This window comes from Chelonia mydas, chromosome 8 (assembly GCF_015237465.2).
Source record: "Chelonia mydas isolate rCheMyd1 chromosome 8, rCheMyd1.pri.v2, whole genome shotgun sequence".
Lineage (NCBI taxonomy): Eukaryota > Metazoa > Chordata > Testudines > Cheloniidae > Chelonia > Chelonia mydas.
This window is the reverse complement of record NC_057854.1, coordinates 85611705-85638053: the sequence shown is the minus strand read 5'-3', so window position 1 is coordinate 85638053 and position 26349 is coordinate 85611705. Positions and strand designations below refer to the sequence as shown.

General features: G+C 45.6%; 1 protein-coding gene across 6 annotated transcripts in view; it reads left to right on the top strand.

Annotated features, from left to right (window-relative positions):
- LRRC7 (leucine rich repeat containing 7) overlaps nt 1-26349 on the top strand; it is a 358746-nt gene that overhangs the window by 251962 nt on the left and 80435 nt on the right. For all 6 annotated transcript variants that reach the window (XM_043520844.1, XM_027825894.3, XM_043520845.1 and 3 more), the window contains exons 14-15: nt 22165-22234; nt 25985-26084. In XM_043520844.1, coding sequence (XP_043376779.1) covers nt 22165-22234; nt 25985-26084 — 170 coding nt within the window. The remainder of the gene's footprint in view (nt 1-22164; nt 22235-25984; nt 26085-26349) is intronic.

The following is a 26349-nucleotide window of genomic DNA, read 5'->3' as shown; positions in this document are numbered from 1 at the left end:
GCAACAACAAATTCCTGCATCAGCAGGATATCTCTGTGGTCCCTTAGCCTGACTCTCCACTCCTAGACACAGAGCACTCACTGTTTGAGCAGCAGCTCTCACCACCTCATCTTATAGTGAGAACAACACAGCAGCAGGCAGAGTTCTCCCCGTCTGAGTCTCCCCGTCAACCGGAGCCATACATACCCCTAGACATAGCGCATCATAAGAATCAGCTGCAGAAGACGCCCTCATGCCTCCACCTCCACAAAACATGGACGACTTTAATCAATTCCAGGAATTTTTCAAGAGACTGGCACTCAGCTAGCACATCCCTTTGAAGGAAGTCCAGGAGACACAACGTAGACTCTTCAAAATCCTCCAACCCTCAAAGATCACACTACCCATAAACAAAGCCCTCGTAGAACCAGCTGATACTCTCTGGCAGACCCCTCCCTCCATCCTGCCAGCATGCAAGAAAGCTGAAAGTAAATACTACATGCCGGCAAGGGACATCGATTTCTTAATTTCCCACCCACAACCCAATTCTCTGTGGTGGATGCAGCGACGCAGAGAGCAAAGCAGCCACACCACCGGCCCACTCCACAGGACAAGGACCTCAAACGCCGTGACCTCCTGGGCTGCAAGGTTTCTACCTCTTCTACTCTATAAGTTAGAATTGCAAATTATTCCGCCCTCCTTGCAAGCTGTGATTATGACAACTACAACAGGCTCTTTGATTTTACCTCCCACATACCGGAGGACAGGAGAGCGGACTTCAAGTCAGTCCTTGTCGAGGATTAATTGGTGTCTAGGACGACGCTACAAGTGCCCATGGACATGGCTGATACAGCAGCCCGCACCACAGCCACTGCAGTGGTGATGTGCATGTCTTCCTGGCTCTCGGCACCCCGTATCCCCAAAGATTTGCAGACCAAAGTATAGGATCTCCTCTTTGACAAAGATAAACTCTTTTCCAAAAAAACTGATGAAGTCCTTCACACTGTGAAAGACTGTAGAGCCACTTTGCGCACATTGGGCATATACCCATTCATCCCCAGGATACCACGGTACTTCCCACCCATCAGGTAACAAACAAAAATTTTGAAGTGCTGGTCCGGGGTCTATGCGACCACCTCTTGACTCCGCCGCTTATTTGCCCATTTGGCTACCGTCTCCAGGCTTTCCGCCATGTTTGGCAACAGATCACGCAGGACTGCTGGGTCCTGGAAATAGTTCAGTCAGGTACTCCATCCCTTTCTTATCTTCCCCGCCCACCCTTTCCCCTTCCCTGTCCCTCTTCAGGGATCCCTCTCATGAGCACTTTCACCGCATGGAGGTGGCTCATCGTCTCCACCTAGGTGCAGTCGAATATGTGCTGACGCAACATTGGGGAAAGAGTTCTACTCCCACTGCTTTCTGACCCAAAAGAAAGGCGGGGGTTGAGACCTATTTTAGACCTACACCTAGTGGGCTAGTTTGTACATGTACAAAAATTCAAGATGGTCACACTGGGCACAATACCTGCGTTGGAACAAGGGGACTGTTTCACAGCCTTCAACCTACAAAACGACTATTTCCATATATCCATTCATCCAACACACAGATGCTTCCTGCGATTCACACTCGGACATGACCACTTTCAATACAGAGTACTTTCATTCGGTCTCTCCGCAGCACCTTGGGTATTCTCCAAGACCCTGGCTGTAGTTGTAGCCCACCTCCACAAACACGGGATTGTACTTTTCCCCTACTTAGATGACTGCCTTATCAAAGCCAGCTCTTACGACGAGACCTTAAAACTGACAAACTTTACCATCTACCTTTTCCACAGTCTAGGCTTGCGAATAAATTTCCAAAAATCCACCCTAATACCTACACAGCAGACAGAGTTCATTGGAGCTCACCTGGAATCGATTCAAACCAGAGCCTCGCTTCCACACAATAGATTCCTCACTATTATGTATCTCATATGCACAATCTCTGTTTGCCTCAGAATACCTGTCTTCAGCTTCTTGGTCACATGGCAGCCACCACCTTTGTGGTCAAATACACCAGGCTGCACATGAGATGCATTCTGGGTTGGCTCAATTCCAACTACAAACCCAACAGACACAGTTTCTGCATAACACAGACTCTGCCACCGAACGTATTGACCTCCCTACATTGGTGGACAAAACCAGAGAACCTATGCACGGGTGTTCCCTTCCATCCACACTCCCCAGTACTCATGCTTACCACGGACGCTTCCCAGATATGTTGGGGAGTGCACCTAGGCGACCACAAGGCACAGAACTGCTGGTCCCTATCAAGACCTGTCTGCACATCAATCTCACACTCAGCAGACACTTCTCCGAGGAACACAAATAGGAATTACACCCCATGATACTCTGACAGTTCTTCTCCCACTCCATCAATAGACTTGTTTGCCACTCCTCAAAACCGCAAATGCCATCCATTTTGCTCCAGAGCGGGACTCAGAAACCCATCTCTAGGGGATGTTTTCCTCATTCCTTGAAACAGCTCCCTCAGGTACGCTTTTCCACCGATTCCACTGATACATAGGGTTCTACGCAAGCTCACAGAGGACAAGGCCTGGGTCATACTTATTGCCTCAGCTTGGCCCAGATGGACATGATATCCTTACCTGCTACGCATGTCCATCCATCCTCCCCGGTCTCTCCCTGACAGACCAGATCTCCTCTCCCAGAACCACAGTCGGCTTCTTCATCCGCAGCTCTGGAAACTCCATCTGACAGCGTGGTTCCTTCATGGTTTCAATCCCATGAATTAGCCTGCCTGGAACTGGTCCAACATGTCCTCTTTAACAGTAGAAGGGACTCCACTCATAAGGCTTACCTGCAAAAATGGAAATACTTCTCCATCTGGTGCTTCCAGAGACGCCTGACACCTCAGACTGCAACCCTCCCTGACACCTTAGACTGTCTTTTCGAACTAAAAGAGGAAGGGCTTTCACTCAGTTCTATCAGAGTACACCTCGCGGCCCTTACCACCTTCTATGACACTCTGGACGGCTATTCACTTTTCTCCCACCTCACCATTAAACTCTTCCTCGCTGGCGTGCAACATCTCTACCCTAAGATTCATTCACCAGTAGCCTCCTGGAGTCTCAGCCTACTTCTCCACACTCATCCCTGCTACACATGTCCATGTAAGTGGCTTCTTGGTTACCATAACATCAACGAGAAGGGTTGGTGAAATAAGCGCCCTGATGGCCTATCCTCCCTACACCATTTTCTCTAAAGACAAGGTAACTATGTGACCCCACCCCAAATTCCTCCCAAAGGTGGTGTCCACCTCCCACCTTAACCAGCCAATACACTTACCTGTATTCCATTCCAAGCCTCACACAACTCCACAGGAAATGGGGTTACATATCCCGAACGTCCGACGGGCTCTTGCATTCTATCTCTAAGCAAAGACTCTCCAGGTGGATCTCGGACTGCATCAGGTCCTGCTATCAGACCCAGAATGTTCAACCACCAGAGGGTGTTAGGACTCATTCTACTAGAGCAATGTCAACATCCATTGCCTTCCTTCACAACATACCTATTACAGACATATGCGAGGTGGCCACGTGGACGTCTGACCACACATTTGCCAAACATTATGCCATCACACAGGATACCACGGCAGACATTATAGTCGGCCATACGGTACTGTCTACCGTTGTCCCTCACGCAACTCCAAAATCCCACCAACCATAGTGGGTACTGCTTCACATTCACCTAGAGTGGAGCACCCACAGGGACAGCACTCGAAGAAGAAGAGAAAGTTATTCACCTTGCAGTAACTGAAGTTCTTTGAGATGTGTGTCCCGGTGGGTGCTCCACTCCCCGCCCTCATCCACTCTACTTTCAAGTATTAGTATGATTTCTCCACGGAAGAGAAGAAACTGAGGAGGGTGCAGGATATGCTCTCAGGAAGATTCCAACGAGATGGGAGATACCAACTGAGTGCGTGCGTCCTGACCAGGCACTGCTACCGAAGATCTCCGATCAACGGCGCCGGGACGCACCGTCACCTAGAGTGGAGCACCCACAGGGACTCACATCTCAAAGAACTTCAGTTACTGCAAGGCGAGTAACTTTCTCATTTGCTTTTGAATTATATGTTAATTTAGTTTAGGTAACTCCTTCATAAATTATCCATGCACCAGTTCATCTTTCACCTAGGATAACTTAATATTGTGAATACATTTTTCCTTAACTATGTATTACACAAAAAAGCAATTATGTAAGTAATTTTCCAAACTGTCTAGTGAGAAATGTAAGCATTTAAGCATGAAAGATAAGCACTTTGTTGAATAGCACATTTATAGACTTTAGACTTCTTTGTGCAGTTGGTATACTTTCTGAATGTTCTCATCAGAAATGCTAGATAAATGGAGGCAAGGCAGATTAAACACTCTTTAAAATTTTAATGGGCATAGTGCACTTTTCTATCATCTATTCTGCTCAGCAGAGGACGCATATAGGGCCATATTTTTAGAGGTGAAAATCAGCATCGCTTCAATGAAATCAGTGGAGCTATGCTGATTTACAGCAGCTGGGGATATGACTATTGTCTGTCATCAGTAATCAGTCTACACCAATACAATATATATATTGTGGTAAACCCAGGACAAACATCTACAAAAGGGGGGTAGTAATTAGTCCCAGGGGTTTAAAAGGCCCCTCCCTATCCACTGAGGAGAGAGAACCACAAGGCAATAAGGTTCAGCTGGAAAAGGGGTTGCTAGGGAACCAATTAGGTTCAGCTGACTCCAACTACTTGGGACCTTTTAAACCCTCCCCTGGTGGTAGGAGGGGAAAAATGAGGGAGTGAGAGGAGCAGGGAAGTTGCCAGTAGGCTGTTTGCAGCAAGACACCAGACCTTCCCATTAGGGAGGCTGCACTCGCTCCCCAGAAGGGAAGGAAAACAAGCACAAGGGACTGACTGAGGAGAGGAGTAGCAGGACCCTGTGCCACCTATAAGGATTCGCCTTGCTCCAAACCTGAGTCTCCAAGGCTAAAAAGGACTGAGCCTACTGAGGCGAACAAGGTTTTTTGCCACTATATATATATAAATATATGCCTCTATTGCATCCTTTTGTAGCTACAGTGTAACATTATTCTGACTGAGCAGCCAAGAAAAAACATCTACTTGTTTCTTCATCATTCACAGCGTAAATCAGTGTGCTAACTGTGATTAGTATTATGGGGTCAATTTTCAGAAGTGTGGTTGAAATGCAAAATTTACTTTAGTAGTTCAGTTGCTGATTCAAATCTGAGTTACCAGCACTTCTAACCGTTAGTTTGAGGGCACAAATCAAGAAGATAAGTTCATATGATCAGATTTGCATTGATGATTCAATTCAGGTACAAAAACAGGGTGACAAATTTTATGAAATCAGATTGTGACCACAAAAGAAAGCAGAGTATCGCCTTAGCTGAAAATACAATAGGAATAATGAACAATGTTTGAAACAGATATATGTAAATGATTGCCCTCCCATTTTCATGTCTTACATCTTAACTATGGTTATTAAATTCACAAAATACATGCACTGTATATAATATAAAAGATATATTATATAGATTTCAAATTGCTCTGGCATAAATTTTCAAAAATGACTTGCAATTTTGCATGCCTTCATAGTTTTGGTGCTGAAATTGAGACACCTTAAAGCAGTGGTCCCCAAACTTTTGAGGGTCATGCCCGTTTACCCCTGTCTGTTCTTCCCTGCCTCCCCAGAGTCGAGGCTGGGAACAGGGCTGTGGCTGAAGGAGTGGGGGGGAGGATACGGATAAGGGGGCTGAGGCTGGAGGTGCATTTGGGGCAGGGAGCAAGGCCAGGAATGGGGCCAGGCACAGGGCTGGGAGCTGGGGAGGTTGCTGCGGGTGGGACCGGAGCACAGTTGGGGGCAGAAAGGGGCTGGATGGCACTCCCTCCCCACTCCCATGGGGGCTGGCCTGGGCCCCACTGCGATCCCAAAAAGGTTCATGCCCCACAGTTCAAGGACGTTGCCTGAAAATATGCTCCCATTAGGGTGTCTTTAACTGGGCATCCAAACTCACATTTTTGAAAATGTGTCCATTCTGTTTTGTTCTCATAAGTAAGACTAAGATTTAGTCATGGGTATTTTTAGTAAAAGTTATGGACAGGTCACAGGCAATAAACAAAAAACCATGACCCATGACCTGTCCCTGACTTTTACTATAAATACCCATTACTAAATCCCTGCTCCTGGGCCCCGCTGCTCTGAGGCCCCCAGGGACCGCTCTCCTGATGACTTCTAGGTCCATCCCTGGGGCCACTGCTCCAGCTGCCCCCAGGACCGCTGCTGCTTGGGCAGTCCCTGAGGCCACCCGTCAGACCGATGCTGGGGCACTCCCCAGGGCTGCTGCTCGGATGGTCACCGAGGGCGCCCCCTGAGACCACTGCTGCTTGGGCAGTCCCCAGGGCCAGCCACACAGCAGTGGCTGGTGTGGCTGGCCCCAGAGCCAGCTACTCGGGTGCCCCTTGGCCAGCCGCACTGGCCACTGCAGCTGTGGGAGTCACAGAAGTTGCAGAAAGTCACAGAATGTGGATAGTATTTGTTATATAGACTACTTTATTGAAAATATTTAAATTCAATTAAGAATATTAAATATGAACATGAAAACTGTCATATCTGTCATAACTGTTGGAGTTACATATGTGGGTCACTGTTAGAGCTGGTTGAAAATTTTTCATGAAAACTTTTTTTCCATCAAAAAAATGCCAGTTCATTACAACTGAAATATATTTTGTGGAAACATATATAATTTGATGAAAATTTCATCTAGAAAGTTTCTTAGGTCCACGCTGAAATTTCAGGATTCAGCCACCAGCTGAATTTTGAAATTCTGTTTCGTGAAGAATTTCAAAAATCTCCTTTGAGTGTTTTTACCTTGACCACACAAAGTCTTTCAGATTGTCTCCTAAATTTTTTGTAGCCTTTGATAAAAGAATTAAAGGACAACCAGTTACAGCCCAGTGTATGTCACATTGGATTTCTGACTTTATCCAGCTCTGTATGATCCAGCAAAAGTTTCTCCTCCGAGGATAATAGTCCATTCCAATAGAGCTCAGTCCACTTTGTCAGCCTTCTGGATTAACATAGCTATTGTGACCATGCTGCTATTTTACAAATATCCATCTGGATGTATTTTTTCCAGATACTACACTTTCACTCAAGCTTCCCGGGATGACACCTACTTTAGAAAATCAGTGCTACATTCTCTCCTAGTAATCCGAAGTCCCACCACCTGTAAGGAAACCACCGGTGAATCACTTACAGCAGGATATATATGTGCACAATCACTTGAAGGAGAAAAAACAGTTACTTACCTCTACAGAAACTGTTCTTCTAGATGTATTGTGCACATAGTAATTCCAGATCGTTCCACCTTCCCTGCTACTTTGGGTATTAGTTAGATGGCGGTGGGAAGGAACAAAGAGGGAGGCAGTGGCATCCATGCCCCTCTATATCCTCAGCTCCATGCATGAGGATAGTTGGGGCACATGCACCGCATAGTGGTACTGCTGGCAAAAGTCTCCAACTCAAATGCATTGGGTGCATATATACCTACAGTGGAATGTATATGTGTACAACACATCTCAAAGAACAATAATTACTATACAAGTAAAAGTAATCAATTTTGCCTCTCTGATGAGGCTGAAACCCCCATTAATGAGCATGTGAGGTGCCTTTCTTATGGGATACCTCCAGTAAATTCACTATATGTAAGTCCTTTTCGAAAAAGGACTTTAAAAGTCAGAGGTGTGAGGCTTAAAATGTTTCTTGACTACTTCATGTGCCTGCATCAGACCTGGGTCCTTCTGACTCCCCTGGGATGTTAGCCTGTGATGCTGAGAAGTGCCCTTCTGAGCCTGGCATCTGATAGCTCCAGGGCTCCATCTACTTAACCTTCAACTTCCAGATGTCCGTGTTAGAGTGCTGAGAGAAAGGATTGTTGTTCCGCCTTGAAGAATAGAGAGAGATCTCCTCAAAAGACTTCTGCAAGGAAGAGGTCAAAATCGCCTCTCCACTTCTAATCTAAGAAGACTCCATGGCCCAAAGTGTGTACTGGAGGAGTTTCAACAGTACCAACTATCAGATACCGTTCACTGAGAGTACATTCTCCGTGATCACTACCAAGACTACAACTACTAAGGTGTTACGGCACTCCATGTGTCTGCATCAGCTGCTACCTCCATTGATTCTTTTACGTAGAGACTGTCCAGTTTGACCAATGTACATGGCAGAGGGGCATTGCTGGCACATGATGGCATATATCACATTGGTAGATGTGCAGGTGAACGAGCCTCTGATAGTGTGGCTGATGTGATTAGGCCCTATGATGGTTTCCCCTGAATAGATATGTGGACACAGTTGGCAACGGGCTTTGTTGCAAGGATAGGATCCTGGGTTAGTGGTTCTGTTGTTTGGTCTGTGGTTGCTGGTGAGTATTTGCTTCAGGCTGGGGGGCTGTCTGTAAGCAAGGACTGGCCTGTCTCCCAAGATCTGTGAGAGTGATGGGTTGTCCTTCAGGATAGGTTGTAGATCCTTGATGATGCGTTGGAGAGGTTTTAGTTGGGGGCTGAAGGTGATGGCTAGTGGCGTTCTGTTATTTTCTTTGTTGGGCCTGTCCTGTAGTAGGTAACTTCTGGGTACTCTTCTGGCTCTGTCCATCTGTTTCTTCACTTCAGCACGTGGGTATTGTAGTTGTAAGAATGCTTGATAGAGATCTTGTAGGTGTTTGTCTCTGTCTGAGGGGTTGGAGCAAATGGGGTTGTATCATAGAGCTTGGCTGTAGACAATGGATCCTGTGGTGTGGTCTGGATGAAAGCTGGAGGCATGTAGGTAGGAATAGTGGTAGTAGGTTTCCGGTATTGGGTGGTGTTTATGTGACCATCGCTTATTAGCACCGTAGTGTCCAAGAAGTGGATCTCTTGTGTGGACTGGTCCAGGCTGAGGTTGATGGTGGGATGGAAATCATTGAAATCATGGTGGAATTCCTCAAGGGCTTCTTTTCCATGGGTCCAGATGATGAAGATGTCATCAATGTAGCGCAAGTAGAGTAGGGGCATTAGAGGATGAGAGCTGAGGAAGCATTGTTCTAAGTCAGCCATAAAAATGTTGGCATACTGTGGGGCCATGTGGGTACCCATAACAGTGCCGCTGATTTGAAGGTATACATTGTCCCCAAATGTGAAATAGTTATGGGTGAGGACAAAGTCACAAAGTTCAGCCACCAGGTTTGCCGTGACATTATCAGTGATACTGTTCCTGACGGCTAGTAGTCCATCTTTGTGTGGAATGTTGGTGTAGAGGGCTTCTACATCCATAGTGGCCAGGATGGTGTTTTCAGGAAGATCACCGATGGATTGTCGTTTCCTCAGGAAGTCAGTGGTGTCTCGAAGATAGCTGGTAATAGCTCACCTTAAGTGATCACTCTCGTTACAGTGTGTATGGTAACACCCATTGTTTCATGTTCTCTATGTATATAGATCTCCCCACTGTATTTTCCACTAAATGCATCCGATGAAGTGAGCTGTAGCTCGCGAAAGCTTATGCTCAAATAAATTTGTTAGCCTCTAAGGTGCCACAAGTACTCCTTTTCTTTTTGCGAATACAGACTAACACGGCTGCTACTCTGAAATGTATCGGTACTGAGCACATTAGAACTAAGTAGCTCCTGCTGCTTCTATGCACTATACTTTAACCCCCAGGTTCACAGCCCTATCTACCTTGGTACCAATGAGGTCCATGGTATTGAAGGACCTCCAGGTTACTGAAGAACCTGAATCCCTGCTTTCAGTAGGGCTTCACATTTCACTGGTATCTGGGCCCACTGTCACAACAGTACCAAACTTTTCTCAAGCATTGACTGCAGTTGTGGGGTTACAATTTAGTACCTCTGTCTCTGCAGCCACTCTTTTGGAAATGGACTTATCTTATTCTTCTTCCGACTCCCAACGAAGTGGGGAGGGATCTCTCACCTATTCCTCTAAAGCCCCTTCTTCTGAGTTTTATGGGTCAGAGAGGAGTCTGGGGTCTCCTACAGATCTAAACAGCGAATGTATGGAGCCATGAGGGTAGTCATGCCCTGGTATCCTTCCCTTTGGGCCCCTACTCTCTTTCCTTTATAATATTCCTGGATGGCTGTACTGGAGCTTCTGAGGTTGTTATCATGAGCATACCTCGCATGCACCACCTCAGAGAGAGAGCAACATAGAGACTGAAAACAGTGCAGCCTCAAGCATCCTCTTTGTGATACTTGGCCTCCAGAGAAAGTCTGTGAGGAAGAACAACAACTCTGAGATGAGGACACAGAGCAAAATATTTCTACTCAAATTATTGCCTCATACCCATGGAGAATGGAGGCCAATTTTGGGATTGAGGTGAGGCTGACTGGCCTGTAGTTCCCAGGATCCTCCTTCTTCCCTTTTTTAAAGATGGGCACTACATTAGCCTTTTTCCAGTCGTCCGGGACTTCCCCCGATCGCCATGAGTTTTCAAAGATAATGGCCAATGGCTCTGCAATCACATCTGCCAACTCCTTTAGCACTCTCGGATGCAGCGCATCCGGCCCCATGGACTTGTGCTCGTCCAGCTTTTCTAAATAGTCCCAAACCACTTCTTTCTCCACAGAGGGCTGGTCACCTCCTCCCCATGCTGTGCTGCCCAAAGCAATAGTCTGGGAGCTGACCTTGTTCGTGAAGACAGAGGCAAAAAAAGCATTGTGTACATTAGCTTTTTCCACATCCTCTGTCAGTAGGTTGCCTCCCTCATTCAGTAAGGGGCCCACACTTTCCTTGACTTTCTTCTTGTTGGTAACATACCTGAAGAAACCCTTCTTGTTACTCTTAACATCTCTTGCTAGCTGCAACTCCAAGTGTGATTTGGCTTTACACTGATTTCACTCCTGCATGCCCGAGCAATATTTTTATACTCTTCCCTGGTCATCTGTCCAATCTTCCACTTCTTGTAAGCTTCTTTTTTGTGTTTAAGATCAGCAAGGATGTCACTGTTAAGCCAAGCTGGTCGCCTGCCATATTTACTATTCTTTCTACACATCGGGATGGTTTGTTCCTGTAACCTCAATAAGGATTCTTTAAAATACAGCCAGCTCTCCTGGACTGCTTTCCCCCTCATGTTATTCTCCCAGGGGATCCTGCCCATCAGTTCTCTGAGGGAGTCAAAGTCTGCTTTTCTGAAGTCCAGGGTCCATATTCTGCTGCTCTCCTTTCTTTCCTGTGTCAGGATCCTGAACTCGACCATCTCATGGTCACTGCCTCCCAGGTTCCCATCCACTTTAGCTTCCCCTACTAATTCTTCCCGCTTTGTGAGCATCAGGTCAAGAAGAGCTCTGCCCCTAGTTGGTTCCTCCAGCACTTGCACCAGGAAGTTGTCCCCTACACTTTCCAAAAACTTCCTGGATTGTCTGTGCACCACTGTATTGCTCTCCCAGCAGATATCAGGGTGACTGAAGTCTCCCATGAGAACCATGGCCTGCGATCTAGTAACTTCCGTGAGTTGCTGGAAGAAAGCCTCGTCCACCTCATCCCCCTGGTCCGGTGGTCTATAGCAGACTGCTACCACGACATCACCCTTGTTGCTCACACTTCTAAACTTAATCCAGAGACACTCAGGTTTTTCTGCAGTTTCATACTTGAGCTCTGAGCTCCCTTACATACAGTGCAACTCCCCCACCTTTTCTGCCCTGCCTGTCCTTCCTGAACAGTTTATATCCATCCATGCCAGTTCTCCAGTCATGTGAGTTATGCCACCAAGTCTCTGTTATTCCAATCACATTATAATTCCTTGACTGTGCCAGGACTTCCAGTTCTCCCTGCTTGTTTCCCAGGCTTTTTGCATTTGTGTATAGGCTCTTGAGATAACTCGCTGATCATCCCTCTTTCTCTCTTTTCTCTCCCTCTTTGAGCAGACACTTTTCATCAGAGCACAAGTGGACAATTCACAATTCAGCTGATTTTCAAGGAAAGGGGTCATTCATCAATAGACTTTTTGTGACAAAGAGAAACAAGAAATGTTTGTTATCCTAGCAGTTCTGGTACTCAAACTGGTGAAATTGTTGAGACGTCCTCTGAAACTACTTTTGCTATTCTCAGACCTGTTGTCCCAGAATGGAGGAGCCATCCTCCATCGCAGCTCATGCACCCTACATCTAACAGGATAATTTCTGGATGGAAGTTGTCAGGCTGCCTGCAGTGGCTCAAGAGCATGAGTACCAACCTCATGGTAGATATTTATGGAGCCCAAAATGGTTGTGAGTTCTATCATTAGATTTCACCAACCATTTACCAAGTGAGAATTCCTCGAACACTATAAGAGCCTTAACATGGAGACACAGACAGTCTCCTTGGGTACCCCAATTTATCTCACCATCCACTTAAGCTTACCTGTGTGATAGATTGTTGCCTTACACCAAAGAGCAATATTCAGATTACTCCCAATCCCAAAAGAGAGTTTTTCCATCTATAAGACATCCAACCCCCACATGAGACCTTAATTGTGTAGTGGCAGGTCTCATGCCTATCCATGAAGATTTCCTTCCCTGTAGAAGTCACATCAGCTATGAGAGTGGGTGAGATAGGAGCATTCATGGGGAATCCCCCTCCCATACTGTTTTCCACTGTGACATGGTATCTCTTAGGCAACACCATAAATTCATATCAAAAATAGTGCTGAGCTTCCATTTAAATCAGGTTATATATCTACCTACATTTTTTCACAAACCTCCTTCTAATAATGGCCAAGCTAAGCTACATAGCCTTGGTGTATGTAGGGCTCTACTCTTTTACCTACAGTGAATAAAACCTTTTAGGTGCTCTCCTCGGCTATTCTTATACTTTGCAAAGAAGACTACCGTATTTTCATCCAAAGATTATCTAAGTGGGTTTTGGGGTGTATTAGACACTTCTATGAAATAGCTAAATTACATCCACCAGATAATTTTAGAATCCATTCCACTAGGGTGCAGGCAGCCTTGACTGCTTTTTTGTGAAGCATTCCTATAGTTGACATCTGTGAAGCTGCCACCTGGGGTTCCGTATGTACTTTTACCAGACATTATGCCATATTAATGGAAGCTTCCAGAGCAGACACTTCTGATGGCAGAGCTGTTTTACAGTTTATTTTTAAGTGAAACTGAGCACCCATCATCTTAGTTAAATAACTCATGAGATTCACCAAGAGTGGAAAATAAATATCTGAATACTAAAAGACGAAAGAAAAGTTACTTATCTGTACAGTACAGTATCTGGAGGGTTTTTTTGTGTGTTGTCCATATGCAGTATATATATTCCACAACCTGCACTTCTTCCCCTCTGCTTCAGAGTACTATTATGGACTGTATTCTGTGGTAGAGATGGGACTTAGTGGCAGTTGGTCCCACATCACCCTTTCTGCCTGCGGTATGGAAGTATGAGGGCACTCAGGGCTCATGCACAGCCCCCACAGACACTGCTGGCCAAAAAACTCCAACCTCAAACGCATGGAGTGCATGCACACAAATAAGAGTTAAATATATATTTATGGACAACACATCTCAAAGAGCTCCAGTTACTGTACAAGTTACTTTCTTTTTTGTTGTGATGCAGAATGAAAACAAATTTGGAAACCTCCAGAAATTTTCACAAAACAGAATACTTGTTTTCTGGCCAGTCCTAATCACTGTAAGATTTATTAGTTCACAAGTCTCTTATCCTTCAGGGAGTGTCATAAATCAGCATGATGCATCTGAGGCTAGATTTTATATTTGGATCTCTGAGACTCGGGAGAAATGAATCCTCCCAAAAATGAATCCTCCCAACTTTAACTTTCAGTTAGTGAAGCCCTGATTCTGCTTCCATTAACCCAGTGGCAAATCAACTTCACTGGGAGCAGGATCAAGCCCGCAAATGAGCTCCAGAGCCGCATTTTCTTTGAGGGCTTACTCATGTCCATTCCATATTACGTGTGTGTGCTCGCCACATGCACTGGTGCCGGAAGTTTTTCCCTCAGTAGTAGCCGTAGGGGATGGGCTCTGGCGCCCTCTGGAGTGGCACCCACATGGCATGGTATAAGGTTGGCTTTGGGATGCAGCAACCGGCACCGGTCGGACAAGAGCCACCGCTCAACTTGATCCTGGTCACCAGAGACCGACCGCTCTGCTGGTAGCTCCGGCTCAGAGCAGGATTCCCTGACTGCGGGACAAGCCTCGGTACCGACAATGCAGACGACATTATCAGTACCAAAATCTGTCCCATGGTCCCAAGTGCAGTGGCTGGCGCCATGGTACCCGTGGAACCCTTGGGGATTCTCCCAAGCTGCTCGATTGGTGTCGGGAGCCTCCGAGAGGCTAGCGGTCTCAGTATCCCATCCTCCTGTGGTACTGGAGACTTTGGGGGGTAGGACCCTGAAGGTTCAGGAGGAGCCAGGGGAGCAAGCTGCTGGACCACCAATGGACGTGGAGGTTCCCACAGCACTGGCATCATCCTTGTTGTCGCCAGACGAGGCTATCACGGGGCCCCCTCATCCATTCCCTCAGGATGACGCCAAGGCGCACCAGGAACTTTTGAAGAAGGTTGCTTTTAACCTGGGGCTTCAGGCAGAGGAACTGGAAGAGCCCTCGAACTCTCTGTTTGACATCCTCTGCTCCTTGGCTCCTGCCAAGGTGGCTCTACTCTTTCATGAAGGGGTTTCTAAGATCACTAATGCCCTGTGGCAGACCCCCTCTTCCCTGGCCCCTATCTCTAAAAGGGCCAAATGCAAGTACTTCATGCCAACCAAAGGGCATGAGTACTTTTACTCCCACCCAGCCCCTAGTTCCCTTGTGGTCGAGGCAGTTAACCACAAGAAGAGGCAGGGACAACCCAGGGCCACTCCCAAAAATAAAGACACCAGGAGGCTGGATCTTTTTGGGCGAAAGGTTTATTCGCATTCCAACCTTCAGCTAAGAGTGGCCAACCACAAAGTCTTGCTTGGCCAATATGACTTTAATATGTGGCAAGCCATAGCCAAGTTCGTAGGGTCGCTCCCAGAGGTGTCCAAGAAGGAGTTCCGAGTGATCCTTGATGAGGGCAAGACTGTGGCCAGGGAGGCCCTCCAGGTGGTGTCAGACGCTGCGGATGCTGCTGCCCTCACTATGGCTTCCGCTATCTCCATGCTGCGAGCCTCTTGGTTGCTCCTCTCTGGGTTGTCCACAGAGGCTCAGCAGTCAGTGCAGGACCTGTCCTTCGACAGTTGGGCCCTATTTGTGGAGCAAACAGACAGCAAGTTGCATGGCCTCAAGGACTCCTGCACCACCCTATAAACCCTGGGTCTCTATGTCCCAACCCCAGCGCGTAAGCGGTTCAAACCGCAGCAGCCGCAGGGCCAGGGGAGTCAGCCTCGGCAGGACCAGCCCCATAAACAAGACAAGGGCTACAAACGCCCCCCGAGCCACCCACCTCCACCCTCTGCCCAGTTGGGCTTTACCCGTAATAAGCAAGGGGCCAAATGATCATTTTGAGGGTGTGCCCAAGGGCAACCTACCAGACTATTCCCCAGATCCATCCTTCTCTGTGTTCTCCAACCGCCTTTCCCTCTTCCTCCCTTCATGGATGGCTATAACCTCAGACTGATGGGTCCTCAGCACAGTGAAACGGGGTTATACCCTCCAGTTCCTTTCTACCCCCCTTCCCACCCACCTTCCCCGTCCCTCTTCAGGGACCCCTCTCACGAGAGTCTCCTCATGCAGGAGGTAAAGGGATTACTAGAGCTGGGTGGGGTGGAAGAAGTTCCTCTCGAGTACAGGAACAAGGGGCTCTATTTCCGGTACTTCTTAATCCCAAAGGGCAAGCATGGTCTACAGCTCATCCTGGACCTGTGAGATCTCAACAAGTACTTAAAGAAGTTGAAGTTCTGCATGGTTTTCCTGGTTTCTATTATCCCCTCCCTGGATCCGGGAGACTGTATGCCGCCCTTGACTTGAAGGATGAATACTTCTACATAGCGATCTTTCAAGGACACAGACGCTTCCTCCGGTTTATGGTGGGGCCCCACCACTACCAGTTTGAGGTCCTCCCATTTGGCCTGGTGACAGCACCGAGAGTGTTTACCAAGTGCATGTCAGTGGTAGCGGCTTACCTCAGGTGCCGCAATATTCAGATTCACACGTACCTCAACGACTGGCTTGTCAAGGGCAGCTCCAGGTCTCAAGTCCAAAGGGATGTTGCGGTGCTTCAGGCCACGTGCCGCTCTCTGGGCCTACTGGTAAACAACAAAAAGTCGATGTTAGTGCCAGTGCAGAGGATAGAGTTCATCGGAGCAGTCCTCGACTCACCCTGTGCCGGGTGTTTCTGCCGCTGGAAAGGTTGACGAACCTCATCGCGGAAGTCTCTGCATTCCCTCTGACTACAGCCAGGGTCTGTCTGCACCTCTTGGGTCTCATGGCAGCATGTACTTACGTGGTCCGCCATGCCAGGCTCCGAATGCGGCCCCTGCAACAATGGCTGCGGACAGTCTATTCCCAGTCCAGAGACCCCCTGGAAAAGATTGTTAACATTCCCCAGGTGATACTTACCTTGGTGCAATGGTGGACCGACCACAGGACGGTCCTGGAGGGAGTTCCATTCGACAACTCCTCTCACTCTATCCGAGTTGGTGTCGGACGCCTTTGACCTCGGCTGGGGTGTGCATCTCAGTGATCTCCAGACACAGGGGATGTGGTCCCCGGAGGAGGTGAAGTTGCACATAAACTGCTCAAAAAGCTCTGAGCAGTCCAGCTGGCATGTGGAGTCTTCCTGCCCCACCTGTTGGGCAAGGTGGTACGAGTACTGACGGACAACACAGCTTCGATGTTCTACATCAACAGGCAAGTGGGAGTGCACTTGTCAACTCTCTGCCAAGAGGCACATCCAGAGCTAGCCTGCATGAGCTTCCAAAGGTGGGGAACTCCCCAAGTGGACCTATTCGCTACCAGACAGAACAGAAAATGCCACTGGTTTTGCTCCCGGCAAGGTCTGAGCAAGGGCTCCCTCTCCGATGCCTTCCTCTTGCTGTGGTCTTGGAACCTGATGTACGCATTCCCTCCGATTCTGTTCATCAGCAGGGCCCTGGCAAAGATCAACAGAGACATAGCACAGGTTGTTGTGATCGCCCCAGCGTGGGCTTGCCAACATTGGTTCGGCATGTACATGAGGTTGTCAGTGGTCCCTCCTTAGCCTCTGCCCAACTGCCCAGACCTGTGTCACAGGACCATGGCCAGCTCCTACACCCAACCTGGAGTCCCTCCACCTCCCACAGTGGATTCTGCGTGGCTGAACCCGGAGGGACAGACCTGTTTGGAAGGAGGCCGACAGGTCCTCTTGGGGAGTGGGAAGCCCTCAACCAGACTGACTTACCTGGCCAAGTGGATGAGGTTTTTCCACTGTGCATCCAAGCGCAGCATCTCTCCCTTGCTTTCTTCCATACAGGCTGTCCTGGACTACCTGCTCCATTTGAGGAACCAGGGCCTGGCACACTCTTCCATTAGAGTGCATCTAGCAACCATCTCCACTTTTCACCTGCCAATCCAAGGACAGACGGTGTTTTCCTATGATATGACAGTCAGATTCTTGAGAGGGCTTGAGAAACTCTTCCTTCAGGTACGGACTCCTGTCCCGCAGTGGGATCCTAACTTGATCCTCTCTAGGCTCGCTGGCCCCCCCTTTGAGCCTCTAAGTTCCTGCTCCCTTTCCCACCTGTCGTGGAAGGTCGCATTCCTGGTGGCAGTGACATCGGCAAGACGGGTCTCTGAAATTAAAGCCTTGACCTCAGAACCTCTGTACACAGTCTTCTACAAAGATAAGATTCAGTTGCGGTCCCACCCACCTTTTCTGCCAAAGGTTTCCACCTTCCATATGAACCAGAACATCTTCCTCCCAGTGTTCTGTCCCAAACTGCACAAGACCAGTGAGGAGAGGCATCTTCATGCCCTGGACATCCGGAGGGCCTTGGCTTTCTACTGAGAATGTACTAAGCCTTTCTGAAAATCTACTCAACTCTTCATCACTACAGCGGATAGGATGAAGGGGCCCCTGGTGTCCTCACAAAGGATTTCCAATTATGCACCAATTACCTGGTGCATAAGGACCTGTTACGACCTGGTGGGGGTTCCGCCGCTGGCAATTGTCAGAGCCCACTCGATGAGAGCGCAGGCATCTTTGGCGGCCTTCCTGGTGCACATCCCTATCCATGACACCTGTAGATCCGCAACGTGGTCCTCTGTTCACACGTTTACCGCTCATTGTGCCATCACTCAGCAGGCCAGAGACGATGCTGGGTTCAGCAGAGCTGTGTTGCAATCTACACGTCCGTGAACTCCTACCCACCTTCAGGGGTACTGCTTTGGAGTCGCCTAATATGGAATGGCCATGAGCAAGCACTTGAAGAAGAAAAGACAATTACCTTTTCCGTAATTGATGTTCTTCGAGATGTGTTGCTCATGTCCATTCCACAACCCGCCCTCCTTTCCCACTGTCGGAGTTTCCGGCAAGAAGGAACTGAAGGTGGAGGGAACCGGTGGTGCCACTCCAGAGCCAGAGCCAGAGCCAGTCCCCTATGGATACTACTGAGGGAAAAACTTCCAGCACCGGTGCATGTGGCGAGCACACACACCTAATATGCAATGGACATGAGCAACACATCTCGAAGAACACTAGGTATGGAAAAGATAACTGTCTTTTTCTAGCTGTGACAGAATACTATACATTTTTTTATTGTACAGAAAGGCCTAATTTTGGCAAAACAAGTCATTTGGATATCTGGCATTAAAAAAATGTACCAGATAACATAAATATGTGTATTTACACAGGCTGCTGTTTGCATCTAAAACACATAAATTTATTTCCAAATATCAGAGACTCTAAAGACTAAATAAAAGTGATATATGAAATGGTACACTAGACAAAATTCTGTTCTCATTCATACTGGTGCAACCTCATTGAAGTCAATGGATTTGCAGTGGTGTAATTGAGACCAAATTATGGTCCTTTTACACTTACACTATATTAGACTCCCTTAATCCTACCCACACCTACCTACTAGTATGTGAATTAGTGTAAGGGGATGTAAGTTTATGTAATGTACACATGAGGAGCCAGAAAAAAAAGTGTACCCGTGTGTAAGTTAAAATACAACACATTCTTACTCATTCCTGTTAGTTGCCTTTCTTACTACAGTTCTCTCTCTGTCTCCTCAGTGCAAGACATATACCAGTGTACATTCCCTTATACTCAAGCATGGGGAGCCAAAGTTGGGGCAATAAATAAGATACAGGGGGCATCTAATTATATTTTGATAAATAAAAGGGAGTTTAAATGGGTCTGGAAGAAGTCGACGTGTATAGCATGCACTGTCTGGGGCCACAGGAGAAGATTTAAATTTGAAATGGGCCATCTTGATTATCACTACAAAAGTTTTTTTTCTCCTGCTGATAATAGCCCACCTTAATCAATTAGTCTCATTAGAGTTGGTATGGCAACCCCCATTTTTTCATGATCTATCTATCTATCTCTCTCTTCCTACTGTATTTTCCACTGCATGCATCTGATGAAGTGGGCATTAGCCCACGAAAGCTTATGCTCCAATAAATTTGTTAGTCTCTAAGGTGCCACAAGTACTCCTCATTCTTTTTTTTAAATTCTATGTTAGCTACACATCCCTCTAAACTTTCTTAGACCCAATTCTGAATTTGAAAATTTCACCATGCATTGCTGTGTGCATGAATTAGTTTGTCTCAAGTAGTAATTAATTAATCTGTGATCCACTTTTCTGATAACATAGTAGTAAAAACTAAATTTGAGATAGTTTAGGCATTGTTTCCTTTCTTGTGGGTACTAATAATAGGATTTAAAATGTATAACACTTTTCCGTCCATAGAGCCATTTTACACACCAGGAATTGGAGATTATCTCACAGGGGTAATATATATTCATATTTAGCAATGGAATTTCATTCATTTTGATAGTCAACTAATCAGTCATAGAGCCCCCCCCCCGGACTTGAGGAGAGGGGGCTCTGTGACTGATTAGTTGGACAGACAGATGAAGCCTAAGTCTAATGCAGGGGTGGGCAAACCTTTTGGCCCGCGGGCCACATCTGGGTATGGAAATTGTATGGTGGGCCATGAATGCTCACGAAATTTGGGTTGGGGTGCAGGAGGGGGTGAGGGCTCTGGGATGGGGCTGCAGGCTCTGGAATGGGGCCAGAAATTAGGAGTTCAGGGTGTGGGGGGGGTCTCTGGGCTGGGGCAGGAGGTTGAGATTCAGGAGAGGGATCAGGGCAGGGGCTTGGGGCATGGGAGGGGGTCAGGGGTGCAGGCTTCGGGTGGTGCTTACATCAAGCAGCTCCTGGAAGCAGTGGCATGTCCCCCCTCTGGCTCCTATGTGGAGGTGCGGTCAGGCGGCTCTGTGCGGTGCCCCATCCTCAGGCGCCTCCCTGAAGCTCCCATTCACTGCAGTTACTGGCCAATGGGAGCTGCGGGGCTGGTGCTTGGGGTGAGGGCAGCGCACAGAGCCCCCTGGCTGCCCCTAAACGTAGGAGCCAGAGTGGGGACATGCTGCTGCTTCTGGGAGCCTCGGCATGCATGCAGGAAGCGGCCTCCGACCCTGCTCCCTGCCTGAAGCACAGGAACAGGGCAAGCCCTAGACCCCGCTTTCCAGCAGGAGGTCGAAGGCCGGTTTAAACTGGCTGGAGGGCCGGATGTGGCCCACGGGCTGTAGTTTGCCCACCCCGGGTCTAATGGCTCCTGTGGATACAGCAGGAGAGTTTATAAATTCTGCACCAGAAAGAAAGGCTCCCTTTTCGCTCTTGAGATTAGAGTAGTACGCGGTTTGGGGGCCTTGTTGTTGGCATCATGCCAGTTTCCTTTTGGGGGATGGGAGGAAATATTTGTCTTCACTGCCCGTTTAGCCAGGGTGGTGTGGGTTTTTTCACCTTCCCGGGACCTAGAGGGTAGGTTAGGCTGTAAAATTCATTTTGTTGTAACTTGGCAGGTGCTCAGTGCAGGAAATCATTCAGTAAGAGGTATAGTTTCCTCATAAACTGGAAGTGGATTAGTAGAAAGCACCTCCTAAAGAAGGAATGGGGTTAGGGCCTCTAATCTCTGGAGACAATCCCCTCTTTCTGACTTACCCCCCAATTAAGCTTTCTACAAGTGGAGGGTGATGGAGATCAGCAATGGTGCTGGGAACAGGTTGACAAGATGGAGGGCTGATGGCAGCTGTCCACCAGGTGGTACAGATTACAAAGGAAGGATGATTTGCACTGGATGAATTATTGAGATATGTTACTTAATAAAGGCTAGTTAAACCACATTCCTGGTGTCTTTTCTGTCTTCCTGTGGGGCCTGGGACAAAAACTTTCAGGCCTTCATTATGCCTCATATAGAAACAAGCAAAAAAGAAAAGGAAAACAAAAAAGGGGACAGGGAGAGAAAATTTCCCATTCCCACCCTTCTTTTGCAGGTCACTTTTAGCAGATCGAGCTAACTGATATTACATGAAAATATCTGTTCACATATATAACTACATTTTCCAGTTTAGAACTTTTGTTTTATTGTTACATTTCATTTTGTCTTATGGGAAAAATCATAATGACTGTATTATAGAGTCTCTTCAAAAAGGGGTTTCATATTATTGCAGAATATATTCTAATAGAAAATTAAAATGCTAAATGGTATGTTGTATCTATAAACAAATCCCCTTAACGCAAGTACTTTCCAAGAAATACTGTGTTATGAGCCATTATTTTGGTTGTCTGATCTTTATTGATATTGTATAATGCCAGGCAAATTCGAATAATAACTTCTTATTGTGCAAGGGGGAGAATATTCATACAACTACCAATACGTATGTTAACAATAAGGCACTTTAATATCTCAAAGGCACTTTATCAGTTTGTTCAGGCTCAACATGTGGCTCTAGCTTTTAAATGCAATAATTCAATGAGAATATCCTTTATAAAAATATCTTTCTTTAAAACCAAAAAAGAAAATAAAAATGAAAAATGCCACCAATTTCAGTATGATTCAGCTGAAATACATTGTATAAAAATCTTGACAATGTCCCTTTAAAAGAGGCTACTGCACACATGAGACATTCATGTTGTTCCAATATTGTTGTTTACAGACTGAAGAATTTACCATTCACTTTTACTAAGCTTAAAGAACTTGCAGCTTTGTGGCTATCTGACAACCAGGTAATAACTTTTAATGTATGTCTTTTCATTAGTAATAAAGAGCAAGATATCTTGGTAAGGGCCATAGATAAAACCTATGTTTTAACAGACTATTGTTCGATTTATGAAGCTTTTAGTCCCAACAGTTTCCATACAGTCCTCTGTATTAGCTATCTAGATATAGGTTCTGCTGAATGCTGTGATATTAATTGGAAAAGCTCACCTTTGAGGGATTTACTGCTTTCAACAGGTGGGATTGTATGTCCTGACCCAAATTAATAAGTTAAGGCCAAGAGTATTCACAGAAAACTCTAGTGAATGGGATCACTCATGGCCTGTGTTGGGACACAAGGGCCTAAGGATTTTATACTGGGCATATTCTCTGTCTTTTGTATTCTTTAATCCTTCTGTGCCTCCATTCTTGTCTTCTGGCTTCCCATTCCCTATCTATTCCTCTGTTTTTGTTTACTCCTTCTCCCCCCATTTTAACCTGTTCATGTGGAAGAGGGATTTCTTCCATTAACTTTTACACTTGAGGCTCTCGTTTGGTGTTTTGCTATCTTTCTATGCTTTTAAATTATCAGTGATAACTATTTAATTCTTTGCTAATAGAAAGTAAACATAGTAATTAGAACTAGAGTAAGTGTCTAAGTCCCATTGTCAAAATTGACTTAGGTATTTAGTAGCCTAACTCCCATTGATTTTTATCTCCGTAGTGCTGAGGGACTTTAGGCACTTCTGAACATTTTAATCCTTGTCTAAAATCGGGAGTGTGGGGGTTACAAAAATTCATGAAGCGTTTTTTTTCCCTTGGTTTTCTTCTAAATAAAGGTTTCATTAGAAAAGTTTCCAACCAGAGCCAATAATATTTTAAGTGTTCGAGGCTTAATCCTCAGTTGGTGGATATCAGCATAGCTCTGTGGAAGTCAACAGCGTTATGCAGATTTACATCATCTGAAATTCTGGTCCTCTGTGCATTTTCCATTTTTCTTCTTTTTAAAAAAGCCCCAAAATTACAACTTCTCAATTTTTTTATTTTTGCCACAGCTAAGCCATGACAAGCAACCAACCTTAGGCCCAGATCCTACAAATATTTATGCACTATTTGTACATTTAAAATTAAGAACATTCATAAGTTTTTGCAGGATCAGGGTCTTATTATTCATCTGTAGCATGAAAATCTGTAACTAACATGAGACTACTGATCCCAGAGTTCCAGAAAAAATATGTTGGTCAAGTCCTAAATGCCAAATCTTGTAGTCTTCACTTGATCCTTATATTCCTGCGCTCTTTGAATAGCCTTAACGTCCATTAAAGTCAATGGGAGTTTGGGGCATATAAAGAATACACAAAGAGGGTCCTTGGTCCTTCTTTAGGGAAATCTTTCATCAACTTCTGTTGGAGTTTCTTGAGTGCTCCTAGATTTGGTCCAGTGTTAAAATGTTAACAGGCATCTTTATACGTTAATACTGTCTGTATTTTTGGGGATTTATTGTTAAACTAATTATGCAGCCAGCATTAGTGCTCAGAAATTTAACAATTCAACCAATTTACAATTTGAAGATTAAGTCGTTTCAACCACTACGCATGTTCGTAGAAAAAGGAATTCACGATTTTAGGCATTTAAACTGTTATTATAAAGGGAAGAGAACTTAATTTTCACAAAAAGTAAATATTCAACGTAGCTAAAAGTGATACTTCCATTATTGCAATAACTTCAATAACCTCTTCTTTTTCTCCCTAGAATTGTATAGTTATTGCAGATAACTGTTGCCTCTTGAATTCAGGTCTGATCAGTATAATTCTGCATGGTCCAAACTTCTTTTCACTGTAAACTAATCTATTCTGTTTGTGTGCAAAAGCCACTGAGACCCTGATCCTGCAACTGTCTGTCTACACTGCAGTGTAAGCCCATGCTTGAGCCCAGGCTGAAGCTTAACCCCCTTGTATCGACACTGCAATTGAGCTAACACAGGGCTCAGACCTAGGGTCTCAGGACCCTGCAGGACTGGATGATCTGAGCTCAAGTTAAGCCAGGACCCAGGGTCTGAGCTCTATTGCTTAATTGCAGTGTAAACACAGTCCTGCTTGACTCAGGTTCCAAGAGTCAGCTGGAAGTATCCCAAAATTCCACAGGATAACTTTCTTAGTCCTCTCTATCCCAATGATCTACAGTCCACTCTATTGAAAATGGAAGCCTCCCCCACTCTGCCAACGGCAACAGCTCAGGTCAGCATTAACCCATTCTCTTCTGATCACCAATCTGAAAACACACTATCAGAGAGCCTCCTGGGTTTACAATGGAGAGTGAATCAGTCAAGCCTGTTGCAAAGCTAGCTGCTTCAAACTTTCTGTAACACACAGGGCAGGTAGTAACATTTTCTCACAGTGCACCATGGTCCTAGGGCTAGAGCAGCCACATTTTTTTGAGGGGAGGGGATACTAGGGACTCTAGGATATGGTTACTTGGAGCCGGGTCTGTGCACTGCAGTGTGGATGCCAGGGTCCTAGGTTCGAGCATGGGTTAGAAAAGTCTCGATGTAGAGTTAAAATACAATGTAGACACTCAAGCCCAGGATTCCCTAATGTGGATCAGCTGACTCAAGTCCCACTAACGCTGGGCTTACATTGCAGTGTAGACATACCCTATGTGGGAGGACTCCTGTACCAATACTGAGTACTGTTGACTTCAGTGAGGTTTAGCACAGACACGGAGGTCTGTTTGTGCTGAGTCAGTTGCAGGATTGGAGCCTAAGATGTTCCTCTCCCAACAAACATAGAGTATATATATTGCTGACTCATGTTTAATAAGTAATAGTTCAGCAAGACACTTTGCTCACCATAAGAACAAATTTAATCAAATAAGGAGATTTATTGTTTATATCAAGTAATTTTACTCATTCTTAACGTTATTTTTACTCATATAGCTAATTTTCAGAATTTTAAATGACATATATATATATATACCTGAATATAAAAAGCAAGCAAGCAAACAAACAAACTGATGGGAGGAGGGTGGGAAACAATGAGTGGACGTCAATGCAGTAAACTAGAGCCTTCTCTCTCTTCTCCTTCCTATTCCTACCTGTCAAAAACTGATCAGTAGAATGTGACCCCTTACAAACATAGAAATGTCACCCCAAAATAAAATGAAAAGTTAATGTGGACAATTGAGTGCCTGTTTAAGAGCCCATCTAGTTTGTACACCAACTGAGAGCCTATATTCTTTTAAGGACACATTATTTTCTTCAACTTATTGGACTTCTCTACAAAAGATCATAGATTAATTTGCATTAATTTAATTAAAATATACCAGTATCATCATAATACTCATTGCATACTTAGAACACAATCTCTAGTCACTTGCACCAGTTTTATACCAGTGTAACTCTACTGCCTTCAGTGGAATTACTCCTGATTTACTCAACCGTGAATAAGATTAGAATCAGACACTCGGTGCTTACACTGTTCCCACCATCCTCTGCTTCTCATTTCACTCAGTCACTACAGTGTGTCAGACTCTGTTTTCCTTACATTGGAAATATTCCTACTGAAGTCAGGAGGAATGTTATACATGTAATAAGAGTGAGGAATCGAAGAAAAAAATTCCCCATCAGAATAATATGTTTTTTCAGTCAGCAACTGCAAGAACAATTTCACTTAGACCAAGGACCCAATTCTTACTTTCTTTTTTATATTTTCTATTTATCAGATCATAAAATCTGATTTTCTTGGAATTCTTATAAACAATCTTTCTTCTTTTCTTTATAGTCCAAGGCCCTTATCCCTCTGCAAACTGAGGCTCATCCAGAAACAAAGCAAAGAGTACTGACTAACTACATGTTTCCCCAGCAACCCCGCGGAGATGAAGGTAAAATACTGTCAGCAATTTATTACAAAAGCAAAAACGTGTTTATAATGCTTATTTAAATCCTGGTGAGAAAGTGTGGAGTATATTTTTAAATATTGAAACCATGGTTCTGTGGATGAGAATGGCTACAGCTGTTTATATAACAAACAGTGTATACAAGGCAGTATATATTCAGTCATACTGAAAGATTCTAAACAGGCTCTTTTTGTATGTTAAATCTAAGTCCTTTTCTGGATTCTGGATTGAGATTGATATTTGTTCTCCC